At 34.5% G+C, this 12,644-nt stretch overlaps 1 protein-coding gene across 2 annotated transcripts in view; it reads left to right on the top strand.

The window, feature by feature from the left end:
- txndc16 (thioredoxin domain containing 16) overlaps positions 1-12,644 on the top strand; it is a 34,247-nt gene that overhangs the window by 9,090 nt on the left and 12,513 nt on the right. Inside the window, exons 13-19 of one of the 2 annotated variants that reach the window (XM_051132574.1) lie at positions 243-411; positions 765-901; positions 3,697-3,781; positions 3,930-4,068; positions 6,338-6,507; positions 6,603-6,793; positions 10,027-10,918. In XM_051132574.1, coding sequence (XP_050988531.1) covers positions 243-411; positions 765-901; positions 3,697-3,781; positions 3,930-4,068; positions 6,338-6,507; positions 6,603-6,793; positions 10,027-10,037 — 902 coding nt within the window. In that variant the 3' untranslated portion in view covers positions 10,038-10,918. Of the gene's footprint in view, positions 1-242; positions 412-764; positions 902-3,696; positions 3,782-3,929; positions 4,069-6,337; positions 6,508-6,602; positions 6,794-10,026; positions 10,919-12,644 lie in introns of those variants that run through there. The other variant, XM_051132573.1, reaches the window with a different exon arrangement.

Raw genomic sequence — 12,644 nt, 5'->3', positions numbered from 1 at the left:
TTGTATAGTTTTCTTAACTAATTATTTTACATTGAATGCAACTGGATGTTCAACCAAAGGGAGCAATGTTTTCACATCTGCATAATTAAAACTTCGAAGAAATGAAAAATTAAATTTCATGTCCATTTTATCACCTGACAGCGCATGTTATGTTAAAAATGTGCACAAACTTCAGTCAGAATGTCTTGTGTAATTAATATCTGCACATGTTAAAACCTTTTCTCTTTGTTTATCGTGTTCAGGTATGAATGGAGTGCATTTGGCGGCAGTAAACTGTGGAGAATATACTGACATTTGCAGTGATCAGAACGTCACTTCCTTCCCCACCGTTTTAATCTACCAGCCCATGTCTGCTGCTCAGCTTTATAGGGGAATGCTGGGTACCAAGAGCCTACACAGGTTCATACTACTGTGAGTATATTACGTCCTCTTTCCCATGCAAGGTCAGATCCTCTAGGTGTGATTTAGTCTCTGTCACTCAAGATTAACCTGGCTGTCTTTTAAATTAGAGGCCTGATGATTGAAGAATGCATTTGCAGTTCGTGCCTCCACACTGACCTTCTATTATATGTTCTTATACGGCTGTGAGTTGATAAAAGCAGTTATAGTGTTTTATCTGTAAAGCACCAGGAAAAATCAATTAATAGACATTCCCAAGGCAAACAGTGCAGTGACCGTAAATGCACAGCCTAGATTCACACCCAGAAAGCCAATAGACTTTAAAACAACCCTGTGTTTATGTGAGTTACTTTTTGTCCTTGCAGGAGTCTGGTCTCCAGTCCTACCCATCTTTCCTCCTCTGCTGAGGTGATGTCCTTCTTGGAGGGAGATTTGTACAGTAAACATGTATATCTGACCCCTGTCAGAGTGCTGGGCCTTTTCAGTTCAACACATGACACTGGTAAGCCAACTTTTCCCAGGAATTACTATGTGATAGATATATATGGATAAACCTTAAAGGGACAGTTCATCCAAAAATGAAAGTTCTGTTATTAATTACTCACCCTCATATCATTTCTGTAAGACATCTTTGTTCATCTTCGGAACACAAGTTAAGATATTTTTGATGAAATCCAAGAGCTTTCTGATCCTGCATAGAAAGCCACGAACATGTTTAAGGCCCAGAAAGGTAGTAAGGACATCATTAAAATAGTCCATGTGACGTCAGTGGTTTAACTGTAACTTTATGAAGCTATAACAATACTTTTGTGTGCAAAGGAAACTAAAATATCTTTATTTAAATATTTATTCTTTTCAGTCTTCAACGCTTGTTCATGAGAGTACTGCAATGCAGGAGCCAGCATTCAGAATTGCAGAATGCTTATCTTGGTTGTGCGCATAACCTTCTGAAGAATTCCCAGCATTAGAAGTAGTGAAGGAAGTGTTTACATAAAAATATTAAGGAAAATTATGTCATCATTTTGTCACCTTTATGTTTTCCCACACATTCATAAATTTTCCCCTTCTGTGGAACAAGGAAGAAGATATTTTAAAGAAATTAAGTCTTAAAGGTTTGGGATGACATGAGGGTAAGTAAATAATGACAGAAGTTTAATTTTTGGTTCATGCTTATCATGCCCTTTTTTTCAATATGTAATATAAGTGTTCCCAGAATATGTCTGTAAAGTTTCAGCGTAAAATACCCCACAAATCATTTATTATATCATTTTGAAAATGCAGTTGTCTCATTTCTCTTTAAATGCAAATGAGCAACTGCTCCCCGCCCCCTTTTGCAGAATAAGGGCTGTGCCTTTATAGCTCATACCTCAGATACTATGCCAAAAAACGTCTGTTTGATTTTAATTATCATTTCTATTGTGTGGAAATCATGCGTTTTAAAGCCATAGCAGTTTAAACGTCTGATACAGGGTTTTCTGAGCGCACACGTCCGAAGCACATGCACAGAAAGCGGCTGACACTAACGATTATTTCGATAATCGAGTAATCTGTTGATTATTCTGACAATTAATCGAGTAATCGGATAATTATAATAATTTTTTTGTAGTAATAAAAATAGACCTAAGTGAACAATAGCCTTTAAAATGACCTAAAATATATATAATAGCAATGAGTTAATAATAGTTCAAATAAAGTATCAAACCAAAAAATCATATGGTTTTATTGAACAAAACTGTTAAAATACATAATGTCTTATAAACAATAGAGCTAATGTACATTACGCATTATTACAAATTACTGCAGAGGGTGCCAACGGCCTGACGGTTGTTTTTGCACTTTACAGTGCGATTTAATCCGTGCAGTGTTGCCAAATCCGCAGTTTTCCCCCAAAGATTTTGTTGTGAAAACCTGGCAACCCTGAATGTGTGATTAATATTGCAATTAATTAAAATGTCCACTTAATCTTTAATATTTGACCATTTCTTTATGACAGAAAAGCTACAGCCACTGTAATTTCTTGAATATGTGGACATCAAAACGTGTAAACTCAAAGTGAGGGCTTAGTCTTTTATTTTGAAATCGTGATGAACTTTTAGCGTATTTAGAAAGATAATGATGTATTCTCGTGGTTTATAAATGCTTTACCTTACAAATCTGATGAAATAGCGCTCATTGCGTTCCCAGATGAATGTTTAATAAACCGAGACTCGTGACAACATGCATGGATGGAGTTTGAGATGCTCCACACGTGTAAGTGATAATAGCATTTACTGTGAATGGAGCCGCTCTAAAATGCATGTATGTAATCTACACTTATGTATATAATTAAAGCACATATAGTAGGATTTTTTAAAATCGAATACTTGAATAGAATCAAGGAATCGTTGCAGCCGATCAACACATCAGGCGAGGGCTAAACTAAGTTCTCTTTCATGTTTTATTACGCTTAAACTGTCATATACACACAAGTTCATGTTAAAAACACACACAAGTTACAAAATCAGTCAGTTATGTCTGTAAAGGTAAACAGCTGGGAAAGAAATCACATATTTATATTAGATCTGTGTGGCAGCAGCGTAACATACAGCAAATAAATCACTTGTCTTGTCTTGCTCTGCCTGAAATGTTTGTATTCTGATTCAACACAGATAGGGTATGCAAAAAAACTCTCAATGATATTTTCTCCCTCAACTTCAACAATCATTTCAAAATCATCCTACATTGCTGCAGACGTACTGACCCAGTCTTTGCAAAGTGAACATGCAAAGAAGATTAAACACCCTTAACAAAAAAAAGTAAAACAGCGATATAGGACGATTTTGAAGTTGAGGGAGAAGATGAGATTGGATTTTTTTCAACATACCCTAACTGTCATGAACCCGATAAAAACTGAGTTCTGAAAGAACAAGACAAGTCGAGCGTTTCACATTAAAAGGTCTATAAATTTTATCATTTTTAAGAAAATAACCAATCATTTGGGATCATTTGAAGCCGCATTTAAACTGCATTTTGTAAGTTCAAACTCGGGGCACCATAGCAGCAAATTCATTATTTGAATAATCGGAAGGATGCATAAAATGAACATGTAAGAACCAAATTACCACTGTTATTGACTTCGACATTGTACGTGGAACAATGTAAGTGGAATGACCTCTTCAAATTACACCGCTCATAAACTCACATTCTTTCGTTATAATATGGCAATCAAAAGTTTTGTATTTTATGGGTGCAGCATGTCTTGCATAACTTGCTAAATATGAACAGGAACCTGTCAGTCATGTGCTCTCTATGTCTTAGGTGTAACTTCATTTGAAGAAGCTGCAAGAATCCTCAGAGGAGAGACTATTCTTGGGCTGTTTGCCCACAAAGACGCAGAGCAATGGTATCTGACAACTATTTTGATGATATAATCTACTTGAGATTATGCCTTACATTCAAAGAAACTGTAAGTGTCTTAACAAGATAATACATGTGTGGACTCCAGCGTAATGTCAGAAACCGTTCCAGCTGACTGCTCTGTATTTGATCAGGATGGAGGGACTGTCAGTAAACCTGCCCGCTCTACTGGTGTCCCGTGGCCCTGGAGTTCCTCATGAGGTCTATTCTCTCCCATCATCCTCACCAACGGACCTCGCTTCACTTATTCAGCGAGTGAAGCTGGATCGTTTTGTGAGTTGTTTTTGGAACATACTGTAGTTGCGGATTTACCACAATGTCCAAAACCATGCTTCACAGTTGCTCAATGATACTTTATATTAGAATCATGTGTGTTTTACTGGAATTTTAGTAACATGAATTGGCTCTCCACATTGACGTAGTTAGCTGTGTTGTTGTTGTACACAAAAACAGACTATTAAAATTGTTTTCATTAACTGTAATAAAATTGAAATGAAATATAATTATTTGTTGAAAAACAAAAATTTGAAATTGGCAGCTAACTGAAATAAAATAAGTTTCAGTTGAAAGTCTAAAATCACTGACTCTAAAACTAAATCTAAAATGAAAACTAAAAAATTCAAAAATACTATCAATGCTAATAATAAATACTAATAAATATTAGTAATAAATCCTAAAATAAATAAAAAAGTTAAGGATTAAGTAAATTTAAAGAATCTCTCATAGTTTTGTATATACAAATTTGTTTAGGAATTTTGTTCAGTATTTGCATTCATTATAATTATTTTATTATATTGTTGAACATTGAATTTGTTTCTGCCATGTAATAGCTTGTGAAGCTGATGTGGCAATACATTTAAATACAGCAACAACAACATATATAGGGCCGTATGAAATTCAGTTTTTCACGTATGTATTTATCAAAAAGCATGTATAATTAATTGAAATCATCAAATTTACACAATTTACCAGCAATTTATTAAAAGTTTAACAAAAATTACATTTTTAAGGCCCTATGAAATCCATTTTATTTTTTTTCCAAATGCCATTTAACTTTTTTAGAATCTGTTTTAATGGTTAAATTATATTTTATTAATAAAAAAGCATGTCTAATTAATTGAAATCATGAAACGTACAAAATTTATTGTTTAAGTTTAACAAAAACTAAATTTGTAAGAAAATTTTTATGAAATACGTTTAATTTTTTCCCAAATTCCGCTTACTTTTTTTTTTTTACTCTGTTTTAATTGTCTAATTAATTGAAATCATGAAACTTACACAATTTAAAAGCAATTTATTTAGTTTAACAAAAATGAAATTTTTAAGGCCCTATGAAAGCCATTTTATTTTTTCCAAATTCCATTTATTTTTATTCGACTCTGTTTTAATGGTTAAATTATATTTTATTAATAAAAAAACATGTCTAATTAATTGAAATCATGAAACGTACAAAATTTGACAGCAATTTATTGTTTAAGTTTAACAAACTACATTTTTAAGGCCCTATGAAATACATTTTATTTTTTCACAAATTCCATTAATTTTTATTTGACTCTTTTAATTGTTAAATTAAATTTTATTAATCAAAAAGCATGTCTAATTGAAATCATGAAACATACACAATTTAACAGCACTTTATTGTTTAAGTAGAACAAAAACTACATTTTTAAGGCCCTATAAAATACATTTTATTTTTTTCTCAAATTCAGTTTTATTTTTAGCAAAATGTGTTTTCCATTCCATTTTAATGGTTTCATTAAATTTTAATAATCAAAGGCATATAATAATAATAATAATAATAATAACAATAATAATCAAATAATAATAATAATCAAAGGTGTAAAATAATTGAGTTTATTTAAAAAAAAAAACTTATTATTATTGTTATTATTATTATTTTATTTATTTATTCAGAAATACTATTAGTGTATTTACATTCTTCTGGTAAACAAAACTTTGGTAAATAGTAAATTATAAAAAAAAAAAAATTATAAAAATAATTTTTCTGGTAAATATCCTTAAAAGTTGTATTAGTAGTAGTACTATTATTACATTAAGTAATATATTTCTTCAAATTAAACCGAATCTTAATTTTGACTGGTTGCTGTGAAGAGGTTTCTGTTTGTATATATTATGACGATAGTGTTTTCTTAAAAGAAAGGTAAAATGCCTTTATGTTCACGAGTGTCATGCGCAATTTAGCATGTGATAGTAAACGAAACCATGCATCTGCGCCATTCATTCACACATAGACAAAATGTGGAATTCATATTTACCTTGTATTTTTGCAGTTTAGTATTCACAGACTACATATCGTGTTTTGATTTAAGTGTACTGACCTACTTTTGATTTATTCATCTAAAATTTGGCAAAATTCTGTGATACTACACATTATACAGTAAATTACATTTTTATGACTGGATCCCGCAGTTCTGAAAATACGCTCTGTTTTAAAATGTTGTCTTATTGCAATAAAAGTTGCTTTTTGTTCCTTTCCCGAAAACTCACTAAGGTGAAAATATGTTGTGTTTTGGCATTATAGGCCGAACTGACCGTGGAGAATCTTCCCTGGTATTTGGAGCTTGGGAAACCTTTGCTACTGCTTTTTATCGGAAAGGAGGACAGTACAGAGAGTACGGAGGCTTTAGCAGAGATAAAGCAACCGCTGAGCGCTGGACAGCTGGATTTCTTCCTACCATGTTGGATCCATCTGTGAGAAGCATGATCTGTTAGACACATTAATCAAAATGCTTTCACTTTAAACAAACCCTTTGTTAATTGTCATCTATGGGGTTTCATTGTTTTAGAGGTCGGACACCTGTTGGGAGGTCTATCCTGGAAAAGTATCTTGGCTTTGTACCTCCACTTCCTGCTTTGGTGATGTCACGGTTAAAAACTGGAGGAGAGGTGTTCCTTTTCCCACCAGAGCGCCTCCTAATGGCTAAGAATATCCTGCAGTGGATTCAGGATGTGGAAAATGGACAGGAACAACCAGCAGGTAAGTCCCGGGAGCTTGTAAATAGAGGAGTTTGATCCAAAAAAAAACAACAATTTGGTTGAGATTTCAGGCCTACAAGCCCTAACCAGGTGCAGCGAAGTGAACGAAGTAAAAAGCAATCAAGTTTTCATGCTAAGACAGTCAATATAATTAACATTTCTCGACATTCTTGAAATGTACCACAAAATGTTCAGCTTGTTAAGGTGAATTGTGCCAATAAAAAAGGCAAAATAAAAGACTGTTAGATATTTGTTTTATTTAAAAATTTTTTAGCATATCTGTATTAAAATATTGCATTTTGCAAACATTTTTTATTTTAGCTTAATAATGTTGAAAATATTGAATTTATATTTAAATTATTTAGATTTTAGATTTAGATTTTAGATTAGATTTTATAACTTTTTAACATATCTGTATTAAAATATTGTATTTTGCAAACATTTTTTATTTTAGCTTATTAATGTTAAAAAAAATAACATTTTGGGGTCACGTGACCCATACACGCGATGGTTGAGAGATACTGATGCTCCGTCCAAACCCCCTTTCTTTTTCCATTTAAATAGTTTATTGTACTTGACAGTCAGTAATTTCTACTTGCGATAGTGTCAGCATTATGTACAGAAACAGAAAACAGGACTCTTCGCCGTCCACAACCCCCTCGGGGAAGAAAAAGATGAAGCTAGCGAGCTCCGAAGCTAATTTGACCGACGCCATTGCGGAGGCGCTTTCGAAACAGCAAATATCGCTTGAAACAACGGTTCAGAAAGCTATACGAGTGGCCATGGAAGATGTTAAATCATCTCTGATAGAGCTCCGCCAAGAAGTACAATCTCAAACAAACACGATACGAGACTTGATATTAAAGGTTGACAAGATTCAGGGTGAGACGCGACAGATGAAGAAAGATTTAAACGTGCACAACAGAGCAGCAAAGCCTCACTTTGAAAATTGCGGAGTTGGAGGACAGGTCTCGCCGTAATAATGTGTGTCTGGTGGGGCTCCCGCAGAGCCGTGAAGGAGATGACCCAATAGGTTTTGTTCAAAAGATGCTCCCTACCTGGATACCAGCGCTAAAGAAGAAGGGACCGATCGAGATCGACCGAGCGCAAAGAGTTTACGGCTCTGGTAAATCCCGCGCTTTAATCTTTCGCGTGTTACGGTACCAGGACCGGCAAGCGATTCTGCAGGGAGCCAGGGAAGTGATGAAAAATTTTTCGATATCCTTCGCTACTAATTTAAAAAAGATGCAAAATCAGAGAATCGACTATTTAGAAAAAGAATGTCAATCACTTGAACGTTCATTAAAATCTGCATTTTCCAACTCGGTATTTAAGACGCTTCAAATCCTTAAGGCTGAACTGAATGATCTTCTGAGAAGGAAAGCAGAATTTGTACTTCACAGGACCAGACAGAACTATTATTTTAGTGGTGCTAGACCTAGCAAACTTTTAGCCCTTAGATTGAAGCAAAGTCAAGCGAGAGCGTACATTGATATAATTAATCACCCATCCGAAGGACTGGTTAGGAATGGCAAGGAAATTAACTCTGCTTTTTCTGATTACTTTTCTAAACTTTATATATCTGAACTTAATCCCTCAAGTCCAAGCTGTACCATTTTCTTGCATTCTCTTACTTTGCCTCGTCTTAGTCATGTGGAAGCAGATCAGTTGGGTCAGCCTGTTACCTTGGAGGAACTTAAAGAGGCGTTACAGGGTGCTAAAAAAGGTTTAGACGGGATCCCTACAGAGTTATTTCTTAAATACTTTGATCTACTCGGTCCTGTCTTCCTGACGGCCATTCATGCGGCAGTAGAAACTGGGGCCTTTCACCCACAGTTGAATACAGCACTTATATCGTTGATACCCAAAAAAGGGAAGGATCACTTAGTTTGTTAAATACAGATATTAAAATGTATGCCAGAATTATGGCCTTGCGATTGCAACGATATATAAACAAATTAGTTCATCCAGATCAGACCGGCTTTATGCCAGGCAGATTGGTGGCTGATAACATCCGTAGATTACTGCATGTCATACACGAATCCCGAGCTTGTCCCACTCCAGCTGCAGTTCTTTCCTTTGATAAAGGTATTATATTAAAACCCAATGGCTTCTGTTATAACCAACGGGGTACATTCTCTACCTTTTCATTTAAAACGTGGCACCAGACAAGGATGCCCGTTATCCCCCATGTTATTTGCACTGTCGCTCGAGCCACTAGCCCAGCTGATAAGACAGGAAAACATTTGTTCAATTTCAGTTAAGTCCTACAAACAACATATATCTCTCTATGCGGATGATATATTACTGTTTATTTCAGATCTACAAGCGTCATTTCCTCGGATACTGAAGGTATTTGGAATGTTCAATTTGCTTTCCGGGTACAAAATTAACTGTGATAAATCCGCTTTGCTTCCACTTAATTGCATGGCTAAAAAAGTCAAACTACCATGTAATGTTCCCATACAAACGTCCATGAGTTACCTAGGCATTGTTGTTCAATTATCCCTGCAGGCTATTCCAGATGCCAACTATTCTCAAACTCTAACTAAGGTGGAGCAAGATCTCCAAAGATGGACCTCGATGCCCTTATCACTACATGCCAGAATGGCGAGTGTTAAAATGAATGTTTTGCCACAAATCAATTTCCTTAGTTCTATGATTCCTTTACCTGCTCCTAAAAAGTTTTGGCTCAAACTTAATTCTATGATTCGTAAATTCATCTGGAGTGGGAAACAGCCTAGATTAAAATTTGAAACTCTGCAGCGTACAAAAGACAATGGGGGATTAGCTCTTCCGAACTTTGAATTATATCATAGGGCTTTTCAAATAAGATGCATCAATGTTTGGCTCAACCCGCTTTCTAGGGTTTCTTGGAGAGAGATTGAAATGAGTTTAGCACATAAATATAGGTTACAAGATATACTGTTCTCTGGATTAAACAACAAACAATGTATGCAAGCTTTTGGCCCAATCATTGCCAATACAATAGCCAATTTTAAACTGATGGAAAAATGCATTCAACACTCAACATAATTGGCACACCCATACTCCTATTTGGTGTAATAATGATATTCGTTCTGCTGGTGCACCATTTTTTTCAAGAGATTGGATGCAGAAAGGCATTTATACACTGAAAGATATTTCTGGTTCTAACTGCATGTTAAGTTTTCAAGAATTGTGTGAGCGGTATGGACCTGAACCCTCCTCTCTGTTCTTATATTTGCGTCTAAGGTCGGCCTTGAAGGCCTATGGGGTTCCCTGGGGGGAAAATCTACCCGTGCATCCAATCGTTGCCTGGTTTGATCTGTCCTCTTCTAGCCATTTCACCTCATGGATGTACAGAAAGGCTTTAGTGGCTACAACAAAACGCTTAGCTATACAGCGCACTTGGGAAAGAGACTGTCAACAAGAGGAAGGTGTTACGGACTGGGAAAGAGTATGGTTGAATATTTTCGCTTCATCTAAAAATCCCAATCACCAACTGATTCACTATAATTTCTGTCACAGAACTTATTGGACCCCATTTAAAAGACATCGTATTGATTCCTCCTTTAGTCCCTTCTGTGATAAATGTCCAGACCAACAACTCGGATCCTTTTTTCATATGATGTGGGAATGTGACAAAGTTAAAAAAATTTGGAATGAGCTGTGTGCCATCTTATCAAAAATTATTGAATATCCTATACCGGTGAACCCGTCTATATTATTACTGAGTGACAATTCTCTGTTGAATCTCTCTAAGCTACAGAAAACTGTTTGGCTGGCCGGGTTAACATCAGCAAAAAAACTGTTAGCGCAACACTGACTTCCACCACATAGCCTGGATATGTACAAATGGTTGATACAACTTCAGGACATTATAATGCTTGAAATATCCACAGCTCGGGTGAACCTGGCACAAATGTCTACATTAAAGATCTGGACTATAGCTGCTGAGAAGATCTCCAAGCTTATTGCACAAAACAATGACCAGGGCTCAGAAAGAATGTCTTAACGCTGTAGTTTTTATTTTATTTATGTATTTTTAGTTTGCATTGTTGATTGCTGGATTTTATGTTTTATGATTCCTGTTGCTTTGCTTTTCTGTTATGTTTTTTTCATTTCATTAGGTACCCCATTTTAATGAGACCGCAAGGGAAGGGTGGTTGGGAAGGGTGGTTGGGAGGGTGGGGGGAAGTTGAATTAATGTGTGCTTCTGGTTAAGTTGTAAGTTAAAAAAAAAAAAAAAAAATTATATATATATATATATATATATATATATATATACATATATATATATATATATATATATATAACATTTTAAGTTTTTTTTATATTATGTTAAAATATATTAAATTCAAATTATTTCAATTTTTATTTGATATTATTTTTTATTTTTATCAATATTTTTATCATATTGTGCTTCAGTCTGACTTTTGCCTGACAGGAAAATAGAAAAATATTTGGGCTTTTATTTTATTATTTATTTTATTTTATTTATTTTTATTTTAGTTTAGTTTATTTTTATTATTTTCCTTTACCCTGGTTTGCCTTTGTTTTTACTTTACTCTGGTTTGTTTTGTCTTAAGATGGACACCAGTAATGTTTTTTTTTTTTCTATAAAAATGTTTTCATTTTATTTATTTTATTATTTTTTTATTTATTTTGTTTTTGCATATCTGTATTAAAATATTGCATTTTGCAAAAAAAAAAAAAAAAATTAAGTTTTTTAATAATAATATATTAATGATTTAGATTTTTATTTTTATCATATTTTTAACATTAACATTTACACTTTTTATATATTATTTAATTTACAACATCTGTGATTTTTCTCAGTTGTTCATTTATGACAGAAAAATAATTTGGAAATTAATGTTAGTTGGAAATTAATTGGAAATATGTTACGTCCTGCCTGGTCATATCTTTTTGGCAAATTATTTGCATAAACTTTACAAGAATATTATTGTGTGGTAACTCTGGAAACTTCAAGTGTGAATTTCTTCATACCGTACCTCATTTTTAGCTACCGTTTACCGTAACTTAACATTTGAAGACACCAGATATATCCTTGTAGTTGTTGCCAATGTCTTTTACGTGCCTACAGTTCCAGGAATTAGTCATCGCACACCCCTGCCCTGAAAATCTGGCACAAAGTACTCCGACACCAAATGTTTGAGGTCACACCCTATCCATTCAGTTCCTCATCAACACTTTTTCCCTAATACAATCACTATTGTTGCTTGTGGTAAAAAAAACAAGCCCAAACACTCAGCACTCAACTCAAGTTGATGCTTTTCCAAAATGTGCTCTCACTCACACATCCCCAAAGACGCTCGTTCCATTCCGCTGATGGTCTCAGAGCGGGTTTTGCTTTTGTCAGCGTCAGAACCTAAACTGGTTTTATACCCACTTCTCAGCATCTCCCATCTGCTTCCTATGGAGCTGAGAGGAAACCGTATCCCTTAATTGTGTCTGATTGTTACAAGTTATTTCCCCGAAACCTTCTGCTGGACTCCTGGGGCCAGAGGACTGTGTTTTTGGCAGCTTCTTACACTTCCGAAAAAGATGGCTTCATCCGTCTGTCGGTTTAAATGTGTTTTATGAAGATGGATGAAGCACTTTATCCATTGCAGGATATTTATTAAATTTCATATGCCAGGGAGATGCAGAGCAAACACAGTTGTCTACACATCATCAGAATTTTATCCTTGAAGCATTAGTGTAATTAAAATAAAATGTCCTTTGTACTGCTGTTAAAAGAGCCATAATATAGGTGACTGTTTCTGCTATACATGACCATGGAATTTAATAGGCTGTTTGTGTCTCATGTATGACTGGTTATTGAGTATTTTTTGGTTCTGTATGTG

Source organism: Labeo rohita, chromosome 17 (genome assembly GCF_022985175.1).
Source record: "Labeo rohita strain BAU-BD-2019 chromosome 17, IGBB_LRoh.1.0, whole genome shotgun sequence".
Lineage (NCBI taxonomy): Eukaryota > Metazoa > Chordata > Actinopteri > Cypriniformes > Cyprinidae > Labeo > Labeo rohita.
The sequence above is the reverse complement of the archived record's forward strand: the minus strand, read 5'-3'. Positions and strand labels throughout refer to the sequence as shown.